Below are 27,263 nucleotides of genomic sequence, written 5' to 3' on the forward strand. Positions count from 1 at the left end.
ATAATGAGATTTAGCTACGGGGCTGGAAAGACCAGGACTGATCTGTGGAGAATGAAGATGTTGGCCTGGACATCTGGGACAAGGGAGAAGGAGGAATCAAAGGTACCCCAGAGATTGTAGACATAAGTGATGGAAGGATGGTGGGGTTGTCAGCAATGACAGAAAAGTGGGGAAGTGGAAGGAGCGCTGATCCAGTTTAAGATGACAAGTCATCGAAGACATGTCAGCCAGACAGGCTGAGATGCGAGAACCAATGGAAGGAGACAGTTTAGTGGTAGAAAGATTGATTTGCGAGTCATCCACATGGAGATAAGCGAAAGCATTTCATTTAAACAATATCCAACTTACCAAATCTGTCAGTTCCACCTGAAGGTTTCGGAGCTTCCCTTTAACACGTAGGTTTGCATTTTCTACCTGCTGTAGCTTTGCATTCAGTTGGTCAACTGTTTCGAAAAGTTTCTTCTGTGACAGTTCCAGCTCCTTTGCTCTACATCATTGAAAAATAGGATTGCTTCTGAATCAATACATCACAATATTGTTTCAAGAGAAATAATCTATCGTCAATTCTCTATTTACAGTCTTTTCTCTCGCAACAATAATAGTAATTAACACAACACCACTGATCATTCATAGTTAATAACTGATCATTGATAACTAATTAACAATTAATTATAAATAGCATTTGCATGCATGTAGGATATTTTACTGGAAAATCTCAAAGGCCTTTATGGGCTCTACTTAATTGTAAATATCTACATTGCAATCTTTCTCTGGGATGCAGAGATGCACAAGGAGGAAAGGATACTTGCGGTTTGAAATCCATAAGCAAACAGAATCATTTCATTAGGGGTTTATGGCAGCCCATTGTGGCATACAAAATGGACACCATAACTGGGCATACTTTGTAGCCAAAAGAGACATGGTTATCAGACACCAGGATTCTGCTAGACCCATGACTGGTGAATGTAAATGTTACCATCAGCAACAGTAACATCATATATTCCTCCTGTTTAGAGAACCAATAGGAAGTACCCCACCATGAGTTATGCTGGCTTAATGCAAGACATAATGCCCTGTAACATCTCTTGTAAGGTATCTTTCATACTGGACATTAAAGCTTGCTGTGACTTATACCCATCTGCTTTGGCTTTTGGCAATAAAACAGATTTAGCACAAAATATGTTCCTTTCCTTGTTAGTAACCTCTCTGTAGCCTAGGCTCACAACATGGGAGCCAGCTTAGACTCCTCCCTCTCAAACAGGACATATCCAAATCTTGTCCACATTCTAAACACTTCTAAAACCCAAATCTTCCTCTGGCTTATGGTCAAAAATGCTTTTCTAGTCTCTGATCATCTCCTGTCTCAAATAGCACAACCTCCTTTTCGCCAGCCTCACTGATACCCACCTCATCTTCCACAGCCTGTATCCTACCATAGGCCTTGTCTCATTGTTATGTCCTCCCACAATGATGCCCCATTCCTCTCCTCTTCTCAATCCCATCTCCATACATTTTACCATATAGTCTTCTATGTGTGAAGGGCCCTTTCTAATCTAATATGCCAAGTCACCAGCCTCATGTTATGCAAGTCTCTCTTGGAAACCCCACTTCTTCCACAAAGCATAAGTTTAAAATAATTATACACTCACTTCTCAAACAAACAACCTTACAAAGTCCTGCCCTCCTCTAGATATCTCTGTGCACCCTGCAAGATCTTCAGGCCACAGACTGTCCTTATTTGTGTGCACGCTGTACAGGCTGAGACCTTTGGTAATAAACAAATAAAATATGCCGATGCAGGCAATTATCTTCGAATGTCCTTTTGAACCTACCCGTATATCTTCTATTTCATCTAGCTTTGCTTTGAATAGCACTATTGCCATGCATCAAGAACCATTCACCCAGGGCAACTGATGCTTAATGGAGTCATTAGTTTGAGCAATACTGTTACTGATTTTGTTTGACAATACAAAGCAAAATTTCAAATGGACACATAATTGACATCAACCATTATTTGATTCCAAAATAAACTTTTCACTTTAAAAAGAGGAAGAAATATAAACTATGTTACCAGTATATTCAAATAAGTCCAGTGGTCTTAAATGTGTGAATTATGTAATAAAATGATAGACTTTGATCATTAGAATTATAATCTGATAATTCAGTCAGTTTGGAATCCATGTTTTCATTCATTCTAGAACTGTTAAGCTATGTTATGACATCCAATAGAAAAAGCACATATTTTACATATTTTAAAATCTAAAATACAAAAAAATGCATTTACCTGTTTCCTTGTGCAGAATTAGACTTTGTGTAGTCCTCTAAAATGTCTTTCAGTTTTTGCTCTGACTTTTCCAGCTGTTTTATTCTGAGATTCAAGGTCTCCACTTCAGCAGTGTTTACTGCCCCTTCAGACTCCCTTGCACTTCCATGCTCTACATCTTCTAAATCCTGGAAAATCCAGGAAGTATCAATTTTAACATTAAGATTCAGAACATCAAATCCTTCATTACTGGGTGCTCTAATACAATAACAAAATTCTTGTCCTCTTTCAGATGAAGGCTCCATGATAAAAAAATATATTGTTTAAGTTTAAGGTTCACCACTTGTAATGCAATCTGAATTTTTCTTTTTTCAGAAGATGTTTAAGTGCTCGCCTTAGCTTCTGTGGTGCTCAGATGAATGCCTTGTATCGATACTGAACACGTTTATTATTCATGAGAGAACCACATACATTTCATTAGCCCAAAAGTCATTCAAAATGTATGAAGGGAGTCTCAGTTTACAGCAAAAGAGAACTCCATACAAGACATTGTGAGTCAAATTCATGGAGGAGTTATGCATCACACCTGGGACTGAAGTGGACGTAATTTCCTGGTAAACACAGAGGAAGATAACAATATGAAGTACTTTTATGGGTTTACAATAGTTCTTCTGCTTCTAGCACAACTGTATCATTCTTTGGATTGTCTGAATGCAGAAAAACAGAGAGTAAGCAGAAGAGGCGTTTACTGGTTCAAAAGGCAAATTATGAATATTTATGAGAAACATTCACAGTCTTTACTTGATAGTTAAAAGTGGGCAGGGTGAAAATGTATTTCTGCTTTGGTCTTTTATAGAGTTATGTTCCAAAGTATTTTCTGAACACAAAATGTTACAACAGAGATAAAGTGACTCACACTCAACCAGAGAAATACTGGCTAAAGTCTTCTGATATACAGACATCTCGTAACTTTAAAAAGTCTCCTCTGCAACAGAAGGAAAACAAGAAAGTCTTGCTTGAGCTAAAAGCCTACAGAAGAATGTTTTCAAGATGATATGAGAAGATGCACATAAAAATTCCATTACTTATTAACAGGATTTTATCTCCGCATTTCAAGTATATCATTTTGGAAAATATATTAATTATTATTAATTTGTATTGTATTTTCGTATTGCCTAGAAGCCAGCATGTTATTGTGCTAGACATTGTACAAACATATAACAAAGAGATGGCCCCTGCCCTGAAGAGTTTACAGTCTAAACAGAGCTTGCATTCTAAATCTAGGTCCTGCAAGTAGAATGTGTGTGTTCCTGCACCCACACAGAGCCCTACTGATTTCATGCAGGCACAGGGGTTCCCTCACACATTGTAACAAGCAAGATCAGGACCTTAATCTACAAAGACAAATAGCTTATATATTGCTCAAAGTGTGGTTCCAATCTGAAAAATGTTAAAATTTGCACCATGGGTTTCCATGTTTACTGCCTCATAATTAGGGTGACCAGACATCCTGTTTTAAAAGGGATGGTCCTATATTTCAGCCCTCCTGCAGGTGTCCCAACTTTTTCTTACAAACGGGCAAATTGTCCCGTATTTTCTGTCTCCCCCTCATCAGTACTGGCGGGTCCTGCTGCTGGCTGGAACCCTGCTCAGCTGCCGCCCGCCCAGCAGCGGTGAGTGTGGGGTCCTGTGGCTGACTATGGGGGTGGGGGTGGAAGGCTGGTGGCAGGGAGAAGCTGCAGCGTGCAGGGCCGGCCACTCCCTCTGCTGGTGCGTCAGCACATCCCCACTGTGTGCTGCGTCTCTGCCAGCAGGGCTCCTCCCTCCTGTCCCATTTCCAGCCAGCACTGGCTGCGTGCTGCGGCAGCCGGTGAGTGCGGGCAGGCGCCAGGTGGCATCCGGTTACGTGTCGCCTCTGCTGCCCACCCATCGGCCGTTTAGGTGCTCACCCTCTCGCTGCCCTCTCCCCCTGCTCTGCCTCTTTACCCACCCCCCCAGCCTGGCTGCTCCTCCATATCCGCCCCGGCAGGTGCGTCCTGCTCCCAGCGCTGTGCGGAGAACCAGCCCCTGTTCAGAATGTTCAGCTCACCAATAGCCTGGCCAGCAGGCTCCTTCCTTCCCCCACTGCCCCTGGCTGGGCCAGCACCCTGGGAAAGCCCAAGACCCTCCGGCCCAGAGCACTAGCCAGGAGGAGCCAAGCCCTGCATGGGCCAAAGCCCTGCACAGCACTGGCACAGGGATGCCTCTCCGCCCCTCAGCTAAGCTCTGGAGTGGCTGGGGAAGGAGGGAAGCAATTTGCAGCCTGTTCACACCCCAACCCTGCAGGCTCCACAGCAGCCCCCCAGGCAGAGGTTTAGCACCCTCTTCACCTGCCCCTCCCATTCTGGGTCCTACCCCCAGGCAACACGGGGCTGCTCCGTCCCCTAGGCACCCTCCTCTGCTGAGCCACCTCTCTGGCTAGTTCGCTGAAGCCCCTGTAGTCAGGTTCCCTGGGCCCTGGTGCACAGTGCATCCTTAGGGCTTAACCCCTTCCTGCCCATGCTGTAGCCAAGGGACAGGAGGCGGCTGGGTTATGTCGCTGGCCAGCATCAGCCTGGAGGTGTTAGCTGCCTTTCGACATTGCAGGCAGGAAGGGACAATCTGCTTCCGGCCACAGGGGAGCGGGGATGAGAGATGAGCTCTGCAAAGGCACAGGCCAGGTCATCCCTTCCCTGTCCTCCTCCCCTGTGGCTGAAAGTAGCTACCGTCCCTTCCCTCCCGCACAGGGCCAAAAGGCTGCTGTTGGCCACATTCTGGTGTGAACCCTGGTAGAAATCTGGGGAGGGGGGCATGTGACCCTGCGTGCCCCCCATGTTACTTCAGAAAGATATAGAACCAGGTACGGGTTGATCCCAGGGGCCCAGCCAGGCATGGAGGGTGGAGAGTGCCGGGCAGGGAAGATTGGGTGGGTCAGTCACCCTCCCTATGTAAGAGAGGCTTACGGGAGTGTGGGTGCATCACCCCTCCCTGTGTAAACCCTAAAGCCTTAAAGATAAGAAAGTAAATAAAAAGAATCCAGCTACACAGTATTTTTTTTTAACATGGGCTCAGTCAACTTGATGTTAATCTGAATGTTGCATAGTTTTGATTGATTGCTGTTGGACTCGCTTGAATACGAGTAATTTTACCTGGTGTCCCGTATTCAGCATAGGGAAATATGGTCACTCTACTCATAATTATTTCCTGCTGAAATTTGCCAGGTTTGTAGTAAAAGCATGTTGTTGTTTTTTCCTAACTGCCAGCCCTGCAAAGCCAACCTGCGTTTTGAAAGTCAAGCTTCATCATCATCATCAACAGTACTAAAAGTTCTTCAGGCCCTATTACATCCTCCTTTACACATTTCTTCTTCAGCATAGGCCCATAAGTGACACCTGTGCAACTCCATTGCATTCCATAAGTTTGTATAGGTGTAACTGAAAATGGACATATAATAGAAACATATAATAAATGCTGATAATGCACACTAGTGATTTTATATGCATAAATGAAAGCCAAATTAAGGGCCTTTTAAAAAAAATTCCTTAGTGTCCTGCCATCAAATGTAACTCAAATGGCAACATGAAAACAATGAGTAAAAAGTTCCTAGTACAGGGTATCATGTATTGTGAAAAGTAGCCTACACATATAGGAGGAGAGGATGGATTGGCCATGATATAATCGTCAATTTAAAAATCTGTGCATTTGTTTCCATCCACATAAATCCATTAGATGTTCTTGCTAATAAATGAATTTCTATTCATCAGTATGAATATAATGAAATCTGATGCAACATATTTAAATAGAAATAGCACCTTGAAGTGTCTGACTAGAACTAAGCATCAGTAAGCTTCTAGTACATTCATGACTTGATCCTGTAAGGTGCTGAGTGCTCCGGACACAGTCCAGCAAAATACTTAAGCAATTGCTTGAACTTTAAGTACCCAAGTGGTTTTATTAGCGTCAATGGGACTACTTTTGTAATTAAAGTTAATCACATGCTTAAATGCTTTCTTGGCTGGAGCCAGAGGGTAATACTTTACAGCCATTAATATAACTTGGTATTTTTAGTTCACATTAACTCTGTGAATTTCGAATGCACAACTAGGTGTGCAATTTACACAACCTATTGATCATAAAAATCCAGACAACTCCATTGCATAGTAGGAACAAACTTCAGTGCAAGGTTCATATTTCAAAAGTATTACCAACTCTGTATAAGTATCTGACAGAGAAAGGACTTCCCTTAGTTAATTATACTTAGAATGAGGAAGATTAACCTAACCGGGATTTCTGTGTCCACTAGAAATAGATTTCTAGGTGTACTCCATCCCATTGATATGCTTTGTGAATGCATTAGATAGGAGTGTGTTCTTTTTTTCCTCCTCTAATTTTTTTTAACATGAATTTAGTGTATGTGCATTGCACGTCCTCACTTTAGATCCATCCTGCAAACTGAGGCCATTCAGTACCTTGCAAGGGTGCTAAGTGTGGTTCAAGCCTTTTACCTGCAGGACATTTACAGTACAGGTAACAGTAGAATTACCAGCTTCCCACCCATGTGCTTCACATCTGATCACGGAGAATGCAATGCACTCTTGCCTTAGCATATTTCAATGGGGAGGTGTCTACACTGATGTAAAACCTGTGTCAAGGAGGCCCAATATATTTTGCACTGGGTTTAATACGATCAGTTAACAAGTGATGTACTATCATTCCTACAAGAGATACCAATTATGAAAGGTTAGTAAGGTGAAAGTAAACATCCCAGACTTCAAAAACCATGAATCCCATCAGCCCAGCAATAAGACAAGACAAAATGCCAAAAACTCTATGAGGAAAATTCCACTTGTATCAGCAGATTCCATTGCTGCAAAATATAACACATCAATTCAAACACAAGAATTAAAAGGTACAAAAACAAACCTGTTCCATACTTTTGCTGCTTTGCAATGAGACCATCTCCTGTCCTTCCAGAGCATTTACTGCTGAATCAAATGCTGAGTGACAGTTTTGTTCTTGTGCTTTTAGTTTTATTTCCAAAGTAGTGATAAACAAGCAGAGTTTCTGTTTCTTTTCTATGTGAAATGCACTTTTCAACTGTACTCTCCTTGCTTTTCCCCCCCATCACCTGCTTTTGGTATTGGCTTTCTTCAACAGCGTCAAGTTATGTCCTTCCTTTTTAATGCCTAAACAGCTTTTTGCAATGAAGACGTCTTCGTTCCAAGTTCCATCACTGCACTGCTTAAGTCTTTAATTAGATAGGAAATTTCTCTATCTAAAAAGACACGTTCTCTAAACACTCCATTTTCTATTTGATTCATGCACACTGTAGGGGGGTCAGAATTTTCCAGCCTATTGGATCATGCCTTTGACTTGCTTGATTGTATATAAATTCAATTGTGCTTTGTGTCATTAGAACAAATCATCTTCCTTCTGTTTAGCTACTCACATAAACCAATTTTTCTTGCATAATAAGCCTCTTGGAGTCTCAAATTTCTTCAGCAGCTAATCCTGACTGATATCTTTATTTGAAGTCTATGTTCATCTTATTTCATAGTCCAACCAATATCTAGGTGGATCCTCCTACTCTGAGACTTCTAGTCCTCTTTCACATCTAGTATTCAGCTCCCATCATATACCTTTCCATCAGTTTTTTTGTCATTATCATTTTCATCCTGCCTCTCAAGTGCTAGAAACTATGAGAACTACCTCTATTTCTTGAAATTGTCTTTCCAGATCTGATATAATGCATTATAATTTATTTTCCTTCCTTTGACGATAGGATCTCTGTTGACGTTCTAATCACTATCCACCTTTAACAACTTTCCCCATATCTGATTATTTTTAATCTGTAATTTCATTTTGTCTACTAGTTCAAATGGTCAATGTTAGCATTTATGTTTATCTAACTCTATTGGTTGGGGTAGTGTCATGTTTACTTCTTTGTGGTTAATGTAATTATGCTTTCCCTTTATTTCCTCCAGGAGCCTATTGTGTTTCTCTTTTTATTCCCTTTCAGATATTTATTTTACCTTCATGTTCCTCTACTTGGTTATTCCTTTCCTATGTTGAAATTTTAGGTCAATCTCCTCTTCATGCTTTAAGACATAATTGACTGTGGTGTACTGTCTGCTCTGCAGTCACATGTGCTTTCCTGAGCTTCCATTTCATCTCAAGATCATTCATTCTTCCAATTAAATCCTTCTAAGTGATTGCTTTAATTTTCCAGTGGCAGTCAAAGATTTGATTCTCTGATGCAACTCCTACTCTCCCCACAGTTTTACTTTATCCAATGATTCTAGCTCCTTCTCTTGCTGCATGTTTACCTCTCCATGTCTCAGGGTCCACCACTAACTTCTGAGAACCCCAGTTCACCTATTCGGTTGCTTTCTCTAAACAGTGATTTCCTCTCTTTTCCTATCTCTGTGGTTTCAGAATCTAACAATTTAGTATGAATTTTACCAGTGTGTTTTTAAATCTCTATTTCCAATTTTGTACAGTTTTTCCCCCTTCAGATATTTACTATTGCATTTATTGTCAGCATTTAACTTTTATATATATATTTTAAAAAGGAGCTTCTGTAGTTCTTCGGTGAAATACAAACCACCTTTGTTGAAAGCATGCAATATGGAGACACAAAGGACATGGTATTATAATAAAACCATTTGGTAGATAATAGTTCACAAAGCAGCCAGTAATTGCACTTGATATTTTTTCCCAGTGTTTGATTCGTTTTTGTAAATTCTGTATAGATGTTTTTAGCGTTCATGGTGTGCTGGTCCTTATCCGATTATCAAATCATTCCAGTTTGAAACTATAATCTTTATAAAATTCCTAATTTTAATTCAAATATCTTGCAGCTTGAAGTATTATGCAAATGTTTCATGACAAAAATGCTCCAATTTAAAGCTGCTCAAATAATTATTTTCTGTTTTTTGCACATGGATTCAGTTGTTCACTCCATAGGCTCTTTTAATATCCTACAGGATAAAGAGAACATTATAAGTTAAATCTGCTTTATTTAGAAATTTATGTTGGCACCCATCCCAAGCACCCAAACATCACAACAACTTCTTAAAGGATGGAGATCCTTCTGTCTTTACAACAGAAAGCATCAAAGGGCGATTGTACCAGTATAACTATAGCAGTTAAAAACCCTCCTAACTGGCATAATTGTACTTCTACAAAAATTGTGTACAGACCAGGCCTGCAACTATAGCTAGAGCTGGTCAACATTTTATTTTTAATTTTCAAAATTGCAAACACTGTTTGGTGACTTTTTTTTTCTTACAAAAAACTTTTTTTTTTTACACTATCTTTTTCTAAAATTTCAAATGGTAATATTTTTTCACATTTTTTTTGGAAAAAAAATTGTTCAGCATTTTGTGACTAGTTCTAATGAAGACGGGAGCTAAACAAAATTGGATGAAACTTTGCTAGAGAAAATGATTTGGGGGTTGCTTTTATTCTAATACCCCATTCACACCCACCACCAGCCAAATTAGCTGTTTCTTTTGATTTTAGCAAAACAGATTAAAATCTCCTCAGAGTGAGAAAACTCAACTCAAATAGTCCTAAGGCAAGTCACATCCCAACAGACTCTCCACTGCTCCAAACAGTTCCTCTCCACAAGACTTTACTGGGGCCATGGCAGAGGATAAGAATAACTTTTGATTCAACCACAGTCATTGCATGGGACTATACTTTTATCCACATGACCGGTATTCCACGCAGATGCTTTAGCCTCCTTCCTTATTGCTTTATTACTCAAAGGTCACCGGTAACCTGTGGACACCCCTATGATTAATTAATTAATTAATGAGGCAAGAAAAAAGCTGGAACAAAACTATATGGTTAATACAGAATATTATCTTTTTCTTAGGTATAACATTGCTCAATGCCAGAAAAGTGGCTGCTGTTCAACTTCAGCTTTGATTTTTCATTGGTCTTTTGTTTCATAACTCTGCAAGACTATTTTCACTTGCATCAAACCAACAAATAGTATTGGAATATATTGTGCCCATCAGTACCCACCATTATTTTATTGAAGACCAATAAACAGCACAAGGAAAATGTAAAATACCAAATATACATAGCAGTTCAACATATTGAAGGGCCTGCCCCAACTCCCATTAACATCAATGAAGAGACAACCACTGATCTTACTGGGAGTCAGTAAGTCCCAAATAGGGTACAAGCCGAAGTTGGATTGAAATGTCATATTCTGTAAAAGTCAATATACAAATGTCCCCATGACCTCAATATGCAGAAGAACATTTACAGGTTCAAACTCAGATCTCAACATAAACCAAATATGCTGGTAATATTTCAGGGGTGACCATTATACTATCATCCCCTCCTCTGCATAGTGATGTGAAGGTCTGGGTATCAAGGGCTTGCCCTGGAGAGGTCCTGATTATCTCCATCTCCCACTATAGTCAATTTCCATCAATGGAGTTCACAAAAGATCCAAATGCAGTAAAAAAACCTGCCCTCCTCTCATTTGATTGCAAGCAGTGCTGAGCACTCACAGTTTCCATTAACTTTAATGAGATTACTGGGTTCTCAGCACCAATCAGAATAAACAAGAGGGCAGAAGATGTGATTCCTGCATCAGGATCTTTGGAGATCATCCATGGATATGGATAGGGATTCCAGAATGCTACTTATAGATGCATTTTCACCTGTTTGATAATGAAGCCTTGCAACAAATCTATCAGACTCCTTCAGAGTCAATTCAGCTGTTTCCCCTGGCTAAAGGGGAAAAGTAAGCCATCTACACCTACACATGGAGCACATTACATTCCCATTCACACTGTCTCATCTCCGCTGACCAGCATACTGTGGAGGGGTTGGGATAAGAGCCAGTACTCAGATTACTGCTGGCTCCATCCCAGCCACCTGCATGGGAAGGGACCTAGCAGCTCTGTGGCAGCTTTCTCCTCTCACATACAAACTGGTAACACACAGACAGAAGTAAAGAGCTGCCTAGCACCCCTTTCCCTTGTGCAGGTGTATAAGGCAGGCCCTATGTAAATTTGCATTAAACCTTTATGCCACATTGTCAGGGATGGCTCTGGCTTTTTGGTCGCCCCAAGCAAAAAAAAAAAAAAAAACCCTGCGGCGCAGCCGGAGCGCGAGTGCAGGGGAACTGGCTGGGAGGGGGAGGGAGCGGGAAGGAGAGAGAGAGAAGGGGACGGCCATGGCTACAGCAGGGGCACTGCCACACGGCCCCTCCCGCTGCGCCGCCTCCTGCCGCCTGCCGCGTGGGCTCCGCTCCGGTCAGCAGGGAGGGAAGGAAGAGGACTGCCCTGCAGGCCGCTCTGGTTCTCCACACCGCCGCCCCCTACAGGGCGGCCGGAGCAGAACAAGAACAAAAAAAAAAAAGCATCCGTGCCGCCCTAGGATTGGGCAGAATGCCGCCTCCAAGAATCTGCCGCCCCAAGCACCAGCTTGCTCAGCAGATACATGGAGCCGGCCCAGCACATGGTGAAATTTCATATTGCTTTGCTGAGATGCTCATAGGTGATTCTTCTCTAAGCAAAAATGTAAATATTTAGGGCATCCAGAACGTTATTTTCAGGCTGCAAAAAGTTTGAGGAAAAGGGAGATAAAAAGTGAACAAATGACCTTTTTTAAAATTTGCTGGCCAACAGTTTTAATCCCCAGGGGTTTAGAGTTAGGCACCTACATCATACTTAGGCACTTAAATGACAGTGACCTAGTTTTTAGACGTGCTAAGCTCCAGCAACCCCCTTGGAGTCAATGCTTAGCATCTTTGAAGGCTGGTCTTTTTTTAGGTACCCAAGTCAGAATTTAGGAGCCACATTTTAGACATCCTGGTTTGAATGTGTTGGTTGTCGTCGTTTCTCTTCATGTAGGCATTGCCATGGCACTCTTCATTATGGTCTTCAGCACCTTGCAAAGAAGAGTCTCAAAAGGCAGCAAGATCTAACAGTCTGATATTAAGTACATAAAATATAAAGAATACCAACCACATTTCTTGGCTCAGGAGCATCATCAAGGCCACACAATGAATGCTAGTGAGAAAAACAAAAAAAGGAACAAAAACTATAAAATAAGATCAAAAGAAAATGAGAAAAAAGAAAAGAAAAAAGATGTAAGATATGTAATAAGGAACTCAGTGACATTATTTTACAGTAGTTAGCCCCAATTGAATTGACTTGAAAAGTATATACAGCATTCTGGGGGTTTTCTTCTGATTTTACACTACAAACAGACGGCAATATGTAAAATTCAATACTTGATGGTAACTTTGCAAACTGTAACACCCAAAGATTATGAACTCTACATTTAAGGAATATGAGCCTGGGCAATGAGACCCAAGAACGTGCTTAAAGTTAATTAAGTTCTTAAGTGCTTTCCTGATTCAGGACCTAAATAGTCACAGGTACAAATGAATGGAAGTCAAGGTGTAAAAAAATAATTATGATAACAGGTTGGTGCAAGCTTAAACAGGAAATACCCCTTAGATATTATCTGATGGAATACAAAACAAGTTTTGATATATATTTTTCTCTAGATATATATTTTTTGTGGAGTCTCTTCATTGTTGAGTAGGCAGGCTGGCATTCCACAACATTGTTGTGTATAATCTTAAGGAAGGAGACAGATTGGCTGAAGAACCCAAAGTGCAAAAATGCTAAATTACAAAAACAGAAAGTCAAGTGACAAAGAAACCTACCCCCAAGCACAGACTTCAGGAATAAATTACTACTGTGTCAAAAATGTACCACTTCACTTGACAGCAAATTCATTATGCTCAGTGTCATCTGCATGCACAAATCACACTGCATTCACTGACATGATAAATTTCCAGTAGAATAATGAACTAGAATTGATGCCATTCATTGATTCACTGGCAGCTTGACCTTCTCTGGGTGCAGTCAAATGTGGAATTTAATATCTCAGTAGCCAACAGAAGGAAGTCAAAATACAGCTTAGTGTATACACACATGCACAAACATCAAACAGTGTTAGAAATGCTGTACCAATGTTATATCTGCAAGTAGAGACAGAAGCAGTGTCCAGTGACAGAAACTGGAGATCACAGAAATAATTCTGTAGGGAAGAGTGGGCAATCACTGGCCGTAACAATGCCATTTTATGCCAGATAGAGGGAAGTCCCCCAAAGAAGATGGCTCTCAGGGTTGGGAAATTTCATGCTATAGTAGTACAATATGGGAACATAAATAAATGTAACCCGCTACCAACATTCTGCCAAGTGAATGTGGTTGAGCTTTTTCTCCGTAACCTCTTTTGATACTTTCCTTCATTCACTGTCTTGGTGAGTCAGCATTGACAACATCTGCTTTATGAACTATAATTATTTTGTGCCCATGGATTAATAAAATATATTTTTGTCAGAATTCATCTTTTCATATTAAATATTAACATCAAGCTCATTGTAATATTGTGGAATGACCTTGGAGTGGATACTATGGTAAAGCCAACACTGGCAAGTAGTTCCAATATAGTGATAGCTGAAATACCTCGGTGTTACTTCTGTACTTAGGTTAGATGTTAACTATGTTGTCTCAGACATCACTGGTTGGTAACTATTGGCAAATACTTTCTTTTCAATAGAGATCAAAACCCTTGTGAAAAGCATTTCCTGCCCACCTAGAGAAGAAATAGAGAGAAAGAGCACCACTCCAAGGACTGAGAGGAAGGTAATGCCCGATCCTTTCTCTTAATGCAGCATGTTAAAACCAACCCAGGGTTGAGTCCTGGTAATTCAAGTAGGAGTCACGGTACCACTACAGATGAATGACTAAATGAAAGTGGCACCTCACTCCTCTAGGTTTGACTGCTCAGTTTAATCTCTGCAAAAGAGCTAAGTGTTTGCTTTTCTAAAGGACTTGTGTATATGGCACAAATGCATTTTTATAGACCTTACTTATCTGAAAGCCCCTTTTATTATAGGTGGTGCTGGTGTCACTGCCTATTAAGGTTGCCCAACACTTACCATTATAAGACCCTGTTTTCTATTGCTTACAATTTTGTGAAATTTGAGTTGAAATTCTCCATGCCAGTTGTCTATCTCAGGGAAAATGGGGTTTTTTTTTGGAAAACTTCAGCCAAAATGGTTGTACTTGTCAAAAATAAGGGTAGGGGGAAATACATGGTTTTGACCATGTTATAAAATTTGAGACCTTTTCTTTTGAATACTTTAGCACCCCCATGCTTCAGGGGAGAGACTTGACATTTGGCAAATCAAACCATAGAATTGCAAGTTGGGCATCCAGAAAATTAGGAATAGACACTAAGTGTCCACCTCTGAAAAGTTTGGTTTAAATGACTTGCCCAGCATCACATAGGAACTCTGTGGCAGAGGCAGGGATAGAATCCAATTCTCCAAGGCAGCATTCAACTGCCTTCACCATGAAACCATCCTTTCTCTTCCTTTACATGTCTGCCTCATTCACTACACCCCTTCCATTTTCTAAAACAAATGAGGCAGGAGTCCTCAGGAACAACAGCCTCCTTTACTACACAACCCTGATTCATCCCCAGTGCAGGTCCATTCTGTACGCTGAGTCATGTGGGGAAAATAACTGTGATTATGTAATTAGAGACTGTATTGTAATGAATACCCACAAGAGGGCCTAATTAAGGTTGCAAATGCTATCTTAATTCTGGTGTGTCCTAACTTTTGCTTGTCTTTGCAACTTTAATAATTCTAGTAACATAATTGTATGTGTTTGTGTTATCTAAATAGTGTCATGTCCCATGAGCTGGGAACCTGACCATGTTTCAGCCAATAGGGTGTGTCAGATAAGTGAGGTTTGGCAAAGGGACTCTCAGTAAGCTTCTCCAAGTCCAGCTGGCACAGCAAGGCTCAAGTGATTTAACTGAAGTGGTTTTAGCTAAAATGATTTAGCTGAGAGCCAGTGCTAGAGCACCTCAACACTCCATCTTCCTGCTGAGTCCTCCAGAACTAGTTGTCTACAATCAGGGGAGCTAGGAGGCATTGAAGCCTGCAATCCTGAGACCCCATGTGTCTGGCGACCCCACTGACACAAAGCTTTTGGATGTCATCTGAGACCATATGAACTTCTTCAAAGCATGGCGGCGTTTGAACCTAGGGTATTGATTTGGGACATATCTACTCCTAAGCAAGGAATATACCCTACCTCCAACATTCATCCCATACAATATGAAGTCTGCTCCTTTCCCATTCTCCATTAACTATCTGCTTCTAAAGCAACTTGAGCAATTGTTCATACTCAGGTTACCCTGATGTTAAAATTACTTCAGTGTTGCCAAATGTAAACCTGTTGTCTAGTTTTCTGCCTGTAAATTTGTGCACCTCTTTTATCTGGGCTATCCTCCCCTCACCCCCATCCCTTCTACTCTACATCTTTTTTCCAACCTTCTACTTCCTTTCCATATCTGACATACAGCCAAAAACAAGGTGGCAAAATAATAACCGTGTGCATGAACCACGGAGGGCCAAATTCTGCTATTCATAAAATAAGGGGGAAGACCAGTTTTGTGCTATAGGACTATGAGTAAAGACAACTGGTTGTATTCTCAGCTTTGCCACAGACTTCTTTTGTAAACTTGGGGAAATCAATTAGGGTATGAATCTATAGGACCCTATGACTTCAGTAGAAGTCCAGGGCATATAATAACCTGGCTTCAGAATTAGGACCTCAATCTCTCGAGGCCCAGTTTTCAAATTTGTGAGCCTAAAGTTAGGCACCTGAATATCCACTTTACAATACAGGTTTTTTAGTGTTTAAATATAGATTTGGTTTCCTTATTTTGGGCAAACACACTTGAAAACAGGCCTACACTGTCATAAGATGGGGACAAGACGATTTCCCTACCTAACAAGTGTGGTCTGAGTCATTCAAGTTTATGCCTCACTGAGCCCCTCAGACTAAAGGTGCCATGAAGCCAGTGGGATTGCTCAGGTGTCCGGAGTTTCCCCAGAACATATTTATGGTAACTGACTATTTCTAAAATCTAAATGAAAGGACATTCATATACTAGTCCATGTTAGTCAGATTATTTTTTTTCCAAAACCCAGTTAGTGAAAATATAATCAATGGGTATTCTGAGCTGGGTTTCTCTCAATATGTAATGATGCAAAAGGTTTGTACTCATACCCCAAAGTGCATGACAATTCTTGGTTAATTCGGAAGTTTCTTTGAAATCTGAATAAGAAAAGTTTACATGTTAATATGGGTAGTGACAACACATGACATTGCACTTCCACTGTGCACTGGAGCTTCCTGAAAGCAGCTGCAGAAAACTGTACATTGAAAGGAAAGTGGGGTTAAAAAAAATGATGGGCAGTTTGCAAACTTAGTGCTTGGATCTTTCATGCAGAGAAATGATACCTCTGGAATTTAAGGACAAATTCTGTGAGATTAGAAGGCAATATTATAGGATAAAACTCAGGTATGACTATTGCTCAGCACATTTACCTTTTCCTCTATTTCTTTGAGTTGCCGCTTTTGAAGTTCTATTTTATCTTCTAGCTCTCGAATCCGCTACAACAAACAGGCAAAATAGAACGTAAAATGTTTGCAAAAACTCAGATTCATCCAGGAAAATGTAAATAACTTTTAAAAACAATGGATGAAAAGATACTCATTAATGCGTTAAGGAGTCTTATACACACAAAATACTGTGCACAGTTTAGGTCAGATACTTGCCTGGAGTAAATCAGCATTGCTTCACTGAAATCTTTGTCTCATTGACTTCAATGGCGTTACAGTGATTTACAACAGAAGTGGATCTGGCCAGTTCTGTTTATTAGCAGAAACGCCCAAGCATTAGAATATGGGCTTTCCCCATCACCATATTGCCAGTTATGTACAGACAAAGGCAAGACTGATACCAAAATCTTGTAGCTAAGAGCGAAATGACCTTTTCCAGGATTATTGGGGTTTTTTCCCTTACCCAGCTAATTTCTAGTGGATACTATTTTACTTCACTTTAATCCCTTTCTCTCTTTCCTTTACAACATAGCTATTCTTTTGGGGGTACTCATGTGATATCAGTAGAAGATGTGAGCAGATCAGGGCCTACGGTCATTCCTCACAGAGCCTGAGAGGATCATCTTAACAATGCTCTGAGGAACTTGCCTGAGCAGGAAACCTGAGAAAAGTTAATCCTATGTAAGGACCAGTTCCAACTCCTACCGAAGTCAGTGGAAAGGCTCAATGGGAGTTAATTGGGCCATAAATAATGGTGCAGTTCTTCCTACTTTTAAGTAGGCTTCAAAGAATTAGATATTTATTGGTAAATGTCAATTTCACAGTACACACACACACACAAATGGACAGATAAAATCAAAATGTATAGATAGGCAAAGTAAGAAAAATGCTTCTTGGGAACTTATTAGAGTTTGATTTAATTTATATTTAGTTTATATTTACATTCTATATTTTGAGAGTCTATGATGACCATTTGTGTTTTTAATGGTTATAAAGCTTTAATTTTCTTAATCTCAGCATCTACTGTCATTAAATAGTTATTGTGTTTCCCCAACTCCCTGATAATTTCCCATAATGGTGAAAATTTAAAAAGATGAACATTTTAAAAGTACTTACAAATAAATATTGACATGAGTCTTTAAAATTATAAAAAAATAAAAAATGATTTCTGCCAACCCTACCATTAAGAATGATCTTACGCTTTGTTACCAGAAAGGGTTCCTAAAATGACAAGTGTTGGCTCTACATTTCCTACCTTCCTTCAGTCCTTTTTCCCCCTGTATATAAATCACATCCCTTCATTTGCTTTTATGTATTTCTAGGCCTCCTAGAGTGGGTATTATATTATGTTTTTAGTATATTGTGTTTGGCTTAATTACAGGCGCTTTGCTTGTGGGGTCCTATATAAATAACATTAAATTTAATCTGTCATGTTGCCCAATCACCTAGCATTGTTCAATCCTTCTGAAATTGCTCACAATTCTCTCTAGCCTTTATTAGTCTCATATGACATATAATAATTGAACCTTTTCCCACCTCACTATCCACCCTTTCTTCTAGCTCAATGGTAAATATAATAAAGAACACTGGTCCTAGTATGGAATCTTGGAGCAGGTTTGAAAATGTTGTCCTTGGGCTGAGAAAGAGTTGAAAGACAAGCACAGCTTTCTTCGCTCTGACTGATTCATCAGAAAAGGGACTTAAACTGAACTTTATTAACACAAGGAAGATTCAAAAACAAGATCAAAGCAACTCAGAACATAGGTTTCAACCAGCAGAGGCCTTTCTAGCTTTCAGCAAGTTGGCCAGGGAGAGCACAAGCCCTTCCTTCTCCTTTTACTTTATAGATCATCCCAGATCACCTATGTGGTAAGCAGAGCGCCTGGGCTCTCCTAATAACCCCTGAGAATTTGGGATTCAGGGAGTAACTTTATATCTTTTCACAGGTAGAGAAACTTCTCCTCAGCCTCTTCTATAGCTAAATTTGGTTTTGCTAACATAGATCTGAAGGCCAGAAAGGATAATTATAATAATTTTGCATAATACAGATCAAAGAACCTCACCCAATAACTTCTGTCTCAAGTTCATAACTTCTGTTTGCCCTAGAGCAGATCTTTTAGAAAGATATCCATCCTTGATTTAAACAGTTTGAATGATGGAGAACCTACCACATCCCTAGGTACATGCGACAGTCCCAGGGAAGAAATAAGTATAATGATAATACAGAATTGTCTTGAGAATCACAGAAAGATGGAGTTATACATTTCAAATCCAGATACAATGCTCCAAAGTTCAGGTGTTTTCACATCTTGGCCCATCTCTATTTAGTCTTACTTTAACATGCCACTTTGCAAACAGATATTTCATGGAGAAGTGGTCAGCTACGGCTTCTACAGATGCACAGGGTTGTAAGTTTCTATATCATTGCTGGTTTTGAATGTTGTGTGATTGAAATATAGTCAACCAAAATTCCTGTTGTATCATGCTGAGCCACAGAGAGACAGACGGATGCTCAGAGTTATTCCCAAAATAATTAATACAAATATACAAACCAGATTGATATCATGTGAAAGTAGCATGTGTACCTTTTACAACAGTAATAAATGCCTGGAGCAGAGCTAAATTAATTTCACATATCCCAGTTAGATCTGGATTAATAAACACTTAATCTATTTCTCACTTGAGACATATCTAGCTATCAAATGTTCATTTTTCTATATATTGCAGGGATTTTGCTGTCACCATAAGCAGCCCATGTAATGAGAAACAGTTAGCAAATCACCTTTGAGATTATGAATACATGATAATGTTTCCTTCCATGTTATTTTAAATTATGTTTTGTTGATTCCCACTTACAACCATATCTCAAGTTTGAGTGACAGACTGTTTAATTCCCTGCACTGCCTGTCTGTGGTCTTTGTGATAGAATTTGACCATGCTGAGATAACTAGAGGGGGGAAAAACTGAAATACCCTTTTGTCTCTCAAGAACTATCCCGTGGACTCTTTTTTAATATATCCTTCAAACTTGTCTCCCTATAGATATGTCAGAACTTTAAAAGAACACCTTATTGACCCATTTTTCTCTAATCTTAGAGGAAAACCCCAAGCACTGTAGCAAATGCTTTATATAAAAGAACATTTTTATTAGGACTGATGAGAATTTTTCAAATTTTGACAACATTTCAATATGGGGAAGAAAATCAGGGCAATTTTTGACTAACTATTTATGAAGCTTTCTCCCTGTTTTTTAACCAGCTATAGTCCTGATCAATTAAATTGTCATCTTATACATTAAATCATTTTAAAGTTGCATAACAAATAAGTAATATGATGGAGCCAAACATCAACCAGCTCATGTTCTACTGTTCAATGTAATCACCTCCACTTAAAATACTGAATTTCTCTTTTAGACTTTTTACTTGTGTTGTGTGCCTTTACTTGCACTTGGTATGTTTTCTAAGCATGTTAACATTAAGAGTGAGTCAGCATAATATATAAAGCATGACAAAATAAAAGATGATGGTTTGAATGTGATAGGAGTTAAGTTAAGGTTCACACAGAATGGACAATTGTCCATGCCGGCTATGTGCCCAAAAGGTATATTGAGAAGTAGCTTGTGCCTCTGTGGGACCGATTGTTTGTATGTGTATTCGATTTTTTAAAATACAAGCAAAAGCCTTAGAGAAGAGAGTGTTTCTTCCCGAGACAATGACTTTGTCCCAGAAAGGGCTCACGAGGACTGTTCAGTTTGTGCACATGGATAGGTATTATTCTCTTTTCTGATTGTGCAAAGGGGAGCTCTTTTGGTGATCTTCTAGTTGGACTGGTCATATGACAACTCTGCCAACCCAGGGGTCCCAATGAGCTGATCCAGAATTTGGTTATTAGCAACAACATATTGCATTTCTATATTGTAACAGTTCACACTATCAAGCTGCTGTAGCTGCAGTTTGTATTATAGAGGCTTTGTAGTCTATTGATTAAAGCTGGGAGCAGCTGTTTAAAATCCTGTTGTGAGTTCTAATTCTACCACTCAACCACTCTGTGACTTTGGGCAAGCTGTTTAACCTCTCTGAGTCTTTGCATTTCCCATTGTAAAGAAAGAATAATAATAATGTCCACTCTGAAAGTGGTATTGTGAAGATTAGTCTATCTACATTTGTACAGCAGTTTCATAGTGTGAACTGTTAGGTGATCTGGTCTGTTCTCTTTCAGTGCAAGGATGTTCTCTGCAGAACACTGAAGATCTACTGTGACAATTATTCTTTTAATATAACTTTGTATAAGGGAGGAATATATCCACAAATCACACTTGTATGCTTTTGGACTATTCAAACAGCATACCAGCTACAGTAGAGCTTTGGTGTTCTGAATTCACTGCAAGTTTAAAAAAGCCTGCAAATGAATTCTAATTGGTTTGTGTTTTCAAAAGTCTGAAATCTGGCATCAAACGATATAGGACTATTCTATTGCTAACTCATGCCTTAGAGCAGAAGATGATGGCCAGCTGAGACAGGAGATGTTTCCTATCATTATATAATATTATAACATTTATAACGGTTGTATTAATAAAGAACCTACTCAAGCCTATGTCCTAGCATAGGCTCTCGGGACACTGAGCAAACAGTTAAAGTGTAATGCATTTTCATTCAAACAGAAGAATGAAATATTAAAGAATCAAACTAGGAAAGCAGGAACATCGACAAAAGATGTGTTGTCTAACAGAACAACAGGAATTGAAAGAAAAATGCGCCTAATAAATTTAAGATTATTAGGTATTTTTGTGACAGGATGGAAGAGTAGATGGACAATCTCATATTATAGTGGTTTTATAGCTTCCTCCAGCACTGGTCACAGTCAGAGAGATGATTTTGGACTAGCTGGGGTCATATGAATGCACTTTTGTTGGGCACAGAAGGGATTAATGAGTATAAAGCTATGTCATCAAATCCTTTGGTGGCTAAAAGAGCCACACAAAGGAGCTACTCTAGGCAAACAAAGAACCACATTCAACACAAAACAGCATAATGGGTATGTAACCCTTAAAGAAAGGTGAGCAAATATCACTAACAACGACGACGTCAATGCAGATACTTAACATGATTTTCCTGCATTCAGAACAAGATTTAAGGTCTGAGGGGAAAAAAAAATCTATCAGCTGGTTTTATTGCTGTAGCAATGGGATCATCATCAAACAGGACTCAGTAACTAATTCACTATTGGTAAGATTGTGACTAGGCCCCTCTAATCATTCTATCCACATGATCATTCCAGTCATACATATATTATCAATTATCACACATTAGCAATTATCTTTGAAAAGTCATGGAAAACGGGAGGACTGGAAAAGGGCACATATAGTGCCCATCTATAAAAAGGGAAATAAAGACAACCCAGGGAATTACAGACGAGTCAGCTTAACCTCAGTATCTGGACAGAAAATGGAGCAAATAATTAAGCAATCAATTTGCAAACATCTAAAAGATAATAAGGTGATAAGTAACACTCAGCATGAATTTGTCAAGAACAAATAATGTCAAACCAACCTAATAGCTTCTTTGACAGGGCAACAAGTCTTGGTGGGGAGGAGGCAAGGAGTAGATGTGGGCTATCTTGACTTTAGTAATGCTTTTAATACTGTCTCACATGACCTTCTCATAAACAAACTAGGGAAATACAACCTCGATGCAGGGGTGCTGGAAAAATTTTAATAATGGGGGTGCTGAGAGCCTTTGAACCAAATTGTAAACCCTGTATAAAACTGACACCATTTCAAGTCAGGGCATCACCCCCCGCAGCCGTAGTTCCAGCACCTATGCCTAAATGGAGTTGCTATAAGGTGGGTGCATAACTGATTGGAAAACCATTCCCAGAGAGTAGTTATCAGTAGTTCAAAGTCAAGCTGGAAGGGACTATCAAGTGGGGTCCTGCGGGAATCAGTTCTGGGTCCAGTTCGGTTCAATATCTTCGTCAATGATTTTGATAAAGGCATAGAGTACACTTATAAAGTTGATGGACAATACTAAGCTGGGAGGGGTTGCAAGTGCTTTGGAGGATGGGATTAAAATTCAAAATGATCTGGACAAACTGGAGAATTGGTCTCAAGAAAATAGGATGAAATTCAATAAGGACAAATGCAAAGTACTCCACCACTTAGGAAGGAACAATCAGTTGCACACACACAAAATGGGAAATGACTGCCTAGGAAGGAGTACTGCAGAAAGGGATCTGGGGGGCCATAGTGGATCACACGCTAAATACAAGTCAACGGTGTAACACTGTTGCAAAAAAAGCAAACATCATTTTGGGATGTATTAGGAATGTTGTAAGCAAGACACAAGAAGTGATTCTTCTGCTCTAATCCACACTGATTAGGCCTCAACTGGAGTATTGTGTCAAGTTCTGGGTGCCACATTTCAGGAAACATGCACAAATTGGAGAAAGTCCAGAGAAGAGAAACAAAAATGATTAAAGGTCTAGAAAACATAACCTTTGAGGGAAGATTGAAAAAATTGGATTTGCTTAGTCTGGAGAAGAGAAGACTGAATGGGGACATGATAACAGTTTTCTAGTATATAAATGGTTATTACAAGGAGAAGGGAGAAAAATTATTCTCCTTAACCTTTGAGGATAGGACAAGAAGCAATGGGCTTAAATTTCAGCAAGGGCAGTTTGGGTTGGACATTAGGAAAAACTTCCTGTCAGGGTGGTTAAGCACTGGAATAAATTGCCTAGGGAGGTTGTGGAATCTCCATCATTGGAGATTTTTAAGAGCAGGTTAGACAAACACCTGTTAGGGATTGTCTAGATAATACTTAGTCCTGCCAGGACTGGACTAGATGACCTCTTGAGGTCCCTTCCAGTCCTATGAGTCTATGATTCTATATCCTACGCACTCCTACAGGTCACCTAAGTGGTGCAAAGGGCCTTGCACTGGTGCTCTACATCAGAGGGAACATCACTAGAGTTGACCATTTATCTTGGATTGGGAAAAACGTCTCCTGCCAGTTCTGAGCAGATGCTGGCTGTAAACTAAATACTACAGAATTAGAATGAAGTTAAATTAAGGTATGTTACACATGGCACCACATAGTGGCATAACAGTGTAATATAGTTTAGTATTTTATTACAAAGCATCTATGCTAAAAACCTATTGCTGTTCTAATCTCGGAATCACCCAGCAGATGTCTCTGCAGGTCAAGCTCTGACCAGAATTGCAAAGTACAGTTAAACAAATCATTAGAAATAAGTATTAAAAATGACAGCTGTAAAGTCAAATGCTTCAAAATTTAAAATATTTATGAGATTCCACTGTTACTTATTACTGTACTTCGTTACATCTTAGTTAAGAGCTATATATATATATATATATATATAATTCTTATGCAACATTTAGATTACATACACAAGCAAAACTAGGTGGCACTCAGCTACTACATTATGGGCACCATAGAAATGCCATAGATTAGATGAGAGAGACACAAAAAAAGGCATATAGAACTTAAGACAGGCAGATAGGAGTTTTCAACACCATAGACATTTAGAGAAAATTAAAAGGGCCCATTATTGAATGATTGTTAAAGAACCTGTTACATCTACAATGATTTATGACTTTACTTAAATGAACAGAGCATTCAACTGGCAATTTATTATTGATCATTCTCTTCAGATTTTATAAGGATAGAGGTCTTCCTTACAGATAGGTGCAACAATCACACCTGACTAAAGTCTCTAATGGACTGAGACGAAACCCCAGATCTCAACTTTCTCTGAAATCTGGTCAGAATTTGGAACCAACTTTGGGCCAGATCCTGTTCACTGCTCTGGCAGTGCAAAAGGCTGTAAAAACTACCATACCAGGGCAGTTGGGGAATCTTCCAGCGTGGCAGAATCCTCAGATGGGGTAAAGCCAGCATAGGTGTGTGTATGCCCACTTTTGCCATTTTTCTTATCTCCAAGAAGGGGAGCATGTCTGGCTGGTAATGCCCCTCGAAGGGCAATTACTAACACAGGTAGGTTAGAGCAGCCCTGAGACTGGCTCCAGCAGCTCTGAAGAGAATATAAAAAATGTGTAGCCCAATACTACAAATTGTTGGATAGTTATTACCAAATGATCCTTTGGTAATCCTCCTGGGGCTGCCTGGTGGAAACGGTCACACAAACAGAAATGAAGAACTGACATCTCATTTGCAAGTGATATGATTTGCTGATAGCCTCTCATTGAAAGAAGAAAAATAGCCCCAAAATAGAGGAATTTTTTGAAAAAATATGAGAGGTTGTAGTTTTTGAAAAACCAATGTACCAATTATGTACCCAGCAAAATAGATTGAGCACAAATAGATACACCTCTACCTCGATATAACGTTGTCCTAGGGAGCCAAAAAATCTTACTGCGTTATAGGTGAAATTGCGTTATATTGAACTTGGTTTGATCCGCCGGAGTGTGCAGCCCCACTCCCCCCCCCCCACACGCCCCGCCGGAGTGCTGCTTTACCGCGTTATATCCAAATTCATGTTATATCAGGTCACATTATATCGGGGTAGAAGTGTGCTTAGATAATGGCTACCATTTATCCAGCACTCAGATAAAGTACATTCACCTGCAAAAAAAGCCCAGCACACCTGTCCAACTTTTTGAACAACAGCATTTGATACCCTGCATGCTGTGATGAATGGGTATAATCAGAAGTTTGGCACAATTTAATAAATTACCAGAAACAACATGATAGCTAGTGTAAAGAAGGTTGCTCTGCAATCTGTTAAACAGAATACTGAGGATTATATTACTGTATAATTTTCTCTAAAAAAGCTCCCTTTTGTGATTATCATCATTTTGTCTGTGATATTTACATGACAAGGATTTGTAAACCTGTTAAAACTTCCTAAATAAATAAATAGATTTTTAAAATGCAACATTTAGTTCCAGAAGCAAAGTGCAGTCCTATAGTGGATATACCCTAAACCACAATTAACTGATCAGAGGGCTTTAAATGAAAATGTCACTACCAAATACTGGGATATAATATTTTAAGTACTTCCAGATTCAGGGAGAAAGGCTCAACACTGACTATATTTTAAAATATTGCACAAAAGGCAATGGATTCCAAACAGATTGTTCAAATATGTGGCCAGATCCAATGGAGCTATATCAATTTACGATTGATATATCAAGCAAACTGCTCTGATTTTTGGCATGGTTTGTAGTCACACTGTTTACAATTCAGCCTCAATTAGACAAATGTCATGGGGACCACTAAATAAGGTCTGAAAATCAAGGTTTCAGATAAACGAGAGAATAACCATGTAATGAATAGATGTCCGGGAATATTACCCTGTTTCCAATAACAAGGAGTTTCTGATAACACAGGTTTAGATAATTGAGTTTGTTTTATGGAACCAAGGACCATAAATAACGGTGCTAGTAGTGAAAAGAATAACACTGTGCTCCAGTTGTTTAATATCCTTGCATGGCTTAACTGAAATAAAAAAAAAAATCTATCCCATTCAAAAGATAAGTGGATTGCATTCCCAGTACCATGCATGATGAAATAATTGCAGGGTTCATTGCAGAATAGAGATCCATCCATGTTAAAAGTTTGATTCCATGCATATAGGGCCTGTTCCAACAGACACTGGAATCCCTCCATTGACTTCAATGGGCACTGGATTGGATTCAACTGTAATAAATCAACTCTATGATTTGGGAGATTTTGATACAAGAGGGATTTCTGGATATTAAAAAAAATTATATGAAGTTGCAATTTAAATTAGTGTCCATATTGTATAAAGTAGGATCAATTATTTTAATTATATTTTGACCTTATTCGCTTTTCTCATATATATATATATATATGTGTGTGTGTAGCTTTGTAAACTCCTATTAAGTACAGATCATGTTTATTTTCTACATATGCAGAGTGCCAGAAACGGATGAATTCTGTTATTCTTTCTTCTTGATCCCTTTTTAGACTCTCATGCACATAATAGCTATATTATATACAAATAAATGTTGAGACATGGATTCCAAGGAATTGCTTTGATCTGGATATTTTATCACTGTGTGTTTTATGTTTGTTAGAGTGTGTATTGAGAGAGACAGATATTCTCTCTGGTTTGGCAGAGCTGCATATGAGGCAAGAGCCAGGAAGTGAGGATTGGGGCAAAGACACTTCAAGCCAGCCAGACACTCATGCCTCCCTACACCAGCTAGGAAGGCTCTACACCACAAAAAGACTGCCCAACATAGTGAAAATCTTTCTAGGGGAAATTAAGACAAATTTTTGGCTGCTTTGAGGCACCAGGACACTGCAAAACAGCTGGATTGTATTGATGAGTTGTGTGTGTGTGTGTGTGTACACACAAGCATGTAGCAATATCCAGGGATACACTAAATTGCAACCTGTCTGAGTTCTGGTCTGAATTCCATCCCCGCTACCAAGCTGAAGTACTCCTCCTTTGTGCAGAAAGGGGTGATTTTCACTCTTAATACAACATCATATTAACACT

The 27,263-nt window shown here is 39.4% G+C and overlaps 2 protein-coding genes across 29 annotated transcripts in view; both read right to left on the bottom strand.

Moving 5' to 3' along the window:
• Positions 1–7,331, bottom strand: part of C5H4orf50 (chromosome 5 C4orf50 homolog) — a 125,890-nt gene extending 118,559 nt beyond the window's left edge. For 8 of the 10 annotated variants that reach the window (XR_010601917.1, XR_010601919.1, XM_065598194.1 and 5 more), the window contains exons 1-3: positions 7,205–7,328; positions 2,285–2,874; positions 349–487 (exon numbers count right to left, since the gene is read on the bottom strand). Coding sequence is in view for 7 of the 10 variants with exons in the window: in XM_065598194.1 (XP_065454266.1) it covers positions 349–487; positions 2,285–2,568 (423 nt within the window). In the remaining 3 variants the exon portion in view is untranslated. Of the gene's footprint in view, positions 1–348; positions 488–2,284; positions 2,875–3,179; positions 3,249–7,204 lie in introns of all 10 variants that reach the window. The other 2 variants (XM_065598199.1, XM_008170181.4) reach the window with 2 other exon arrangements.
• A 952-nt stretch (positions 7,332–8,283) lies between these two features.
• JAKMIP1 (janus kinase and microtubule interacting protein 1) overlaps positions 8,284–27,263 on the bottom strand; it is a 254,195-nt gene continuing 235,215 nt past the window's right edge. For 17 of the 19 annotated variants that reach the window (XM_065598214.1, XM_065598216.1, XM_065598218.1 and 14 more), the window contains 3 exons: positions 16,741–16,806; positions 12,277–12,321; positions 8,284–9,261 (listed from right to left, as the gene is read on the bottom strand). In XM_065598214.1, coding sequence (XP_065454286.1) covers positions 9,229–9,261; positions 12,277–12,321; positions 16,741–16,806 — 144 coding nt within the window. In that variant the 3' untranslated portion in view covers positions 8,284–9,228. Of the gene's footprint in view, positions 9,262–12,276; positions 12,353–16,740; positions 16,807–27,263 lie in introns of all 19 variants that reach the window. The other 2 variants (XM_065598219.1, XM_065598221.1) reach the window with 1 other exon arrangement.

The sequence above is a fragment of the Chrysemys picta genome, chromosome 5, assembly GCF_011386835.1.
Source record: "Chrysemys picta bellii isolate R12L10 chromosome 5, ASM1138683v2, whole genome shotgun sequence".
Lineage (NCBI taxonomy): Eukaryota > Metazoa > Chordata > Testudines > Emydidae > Chrysemys > Chrysemys picta.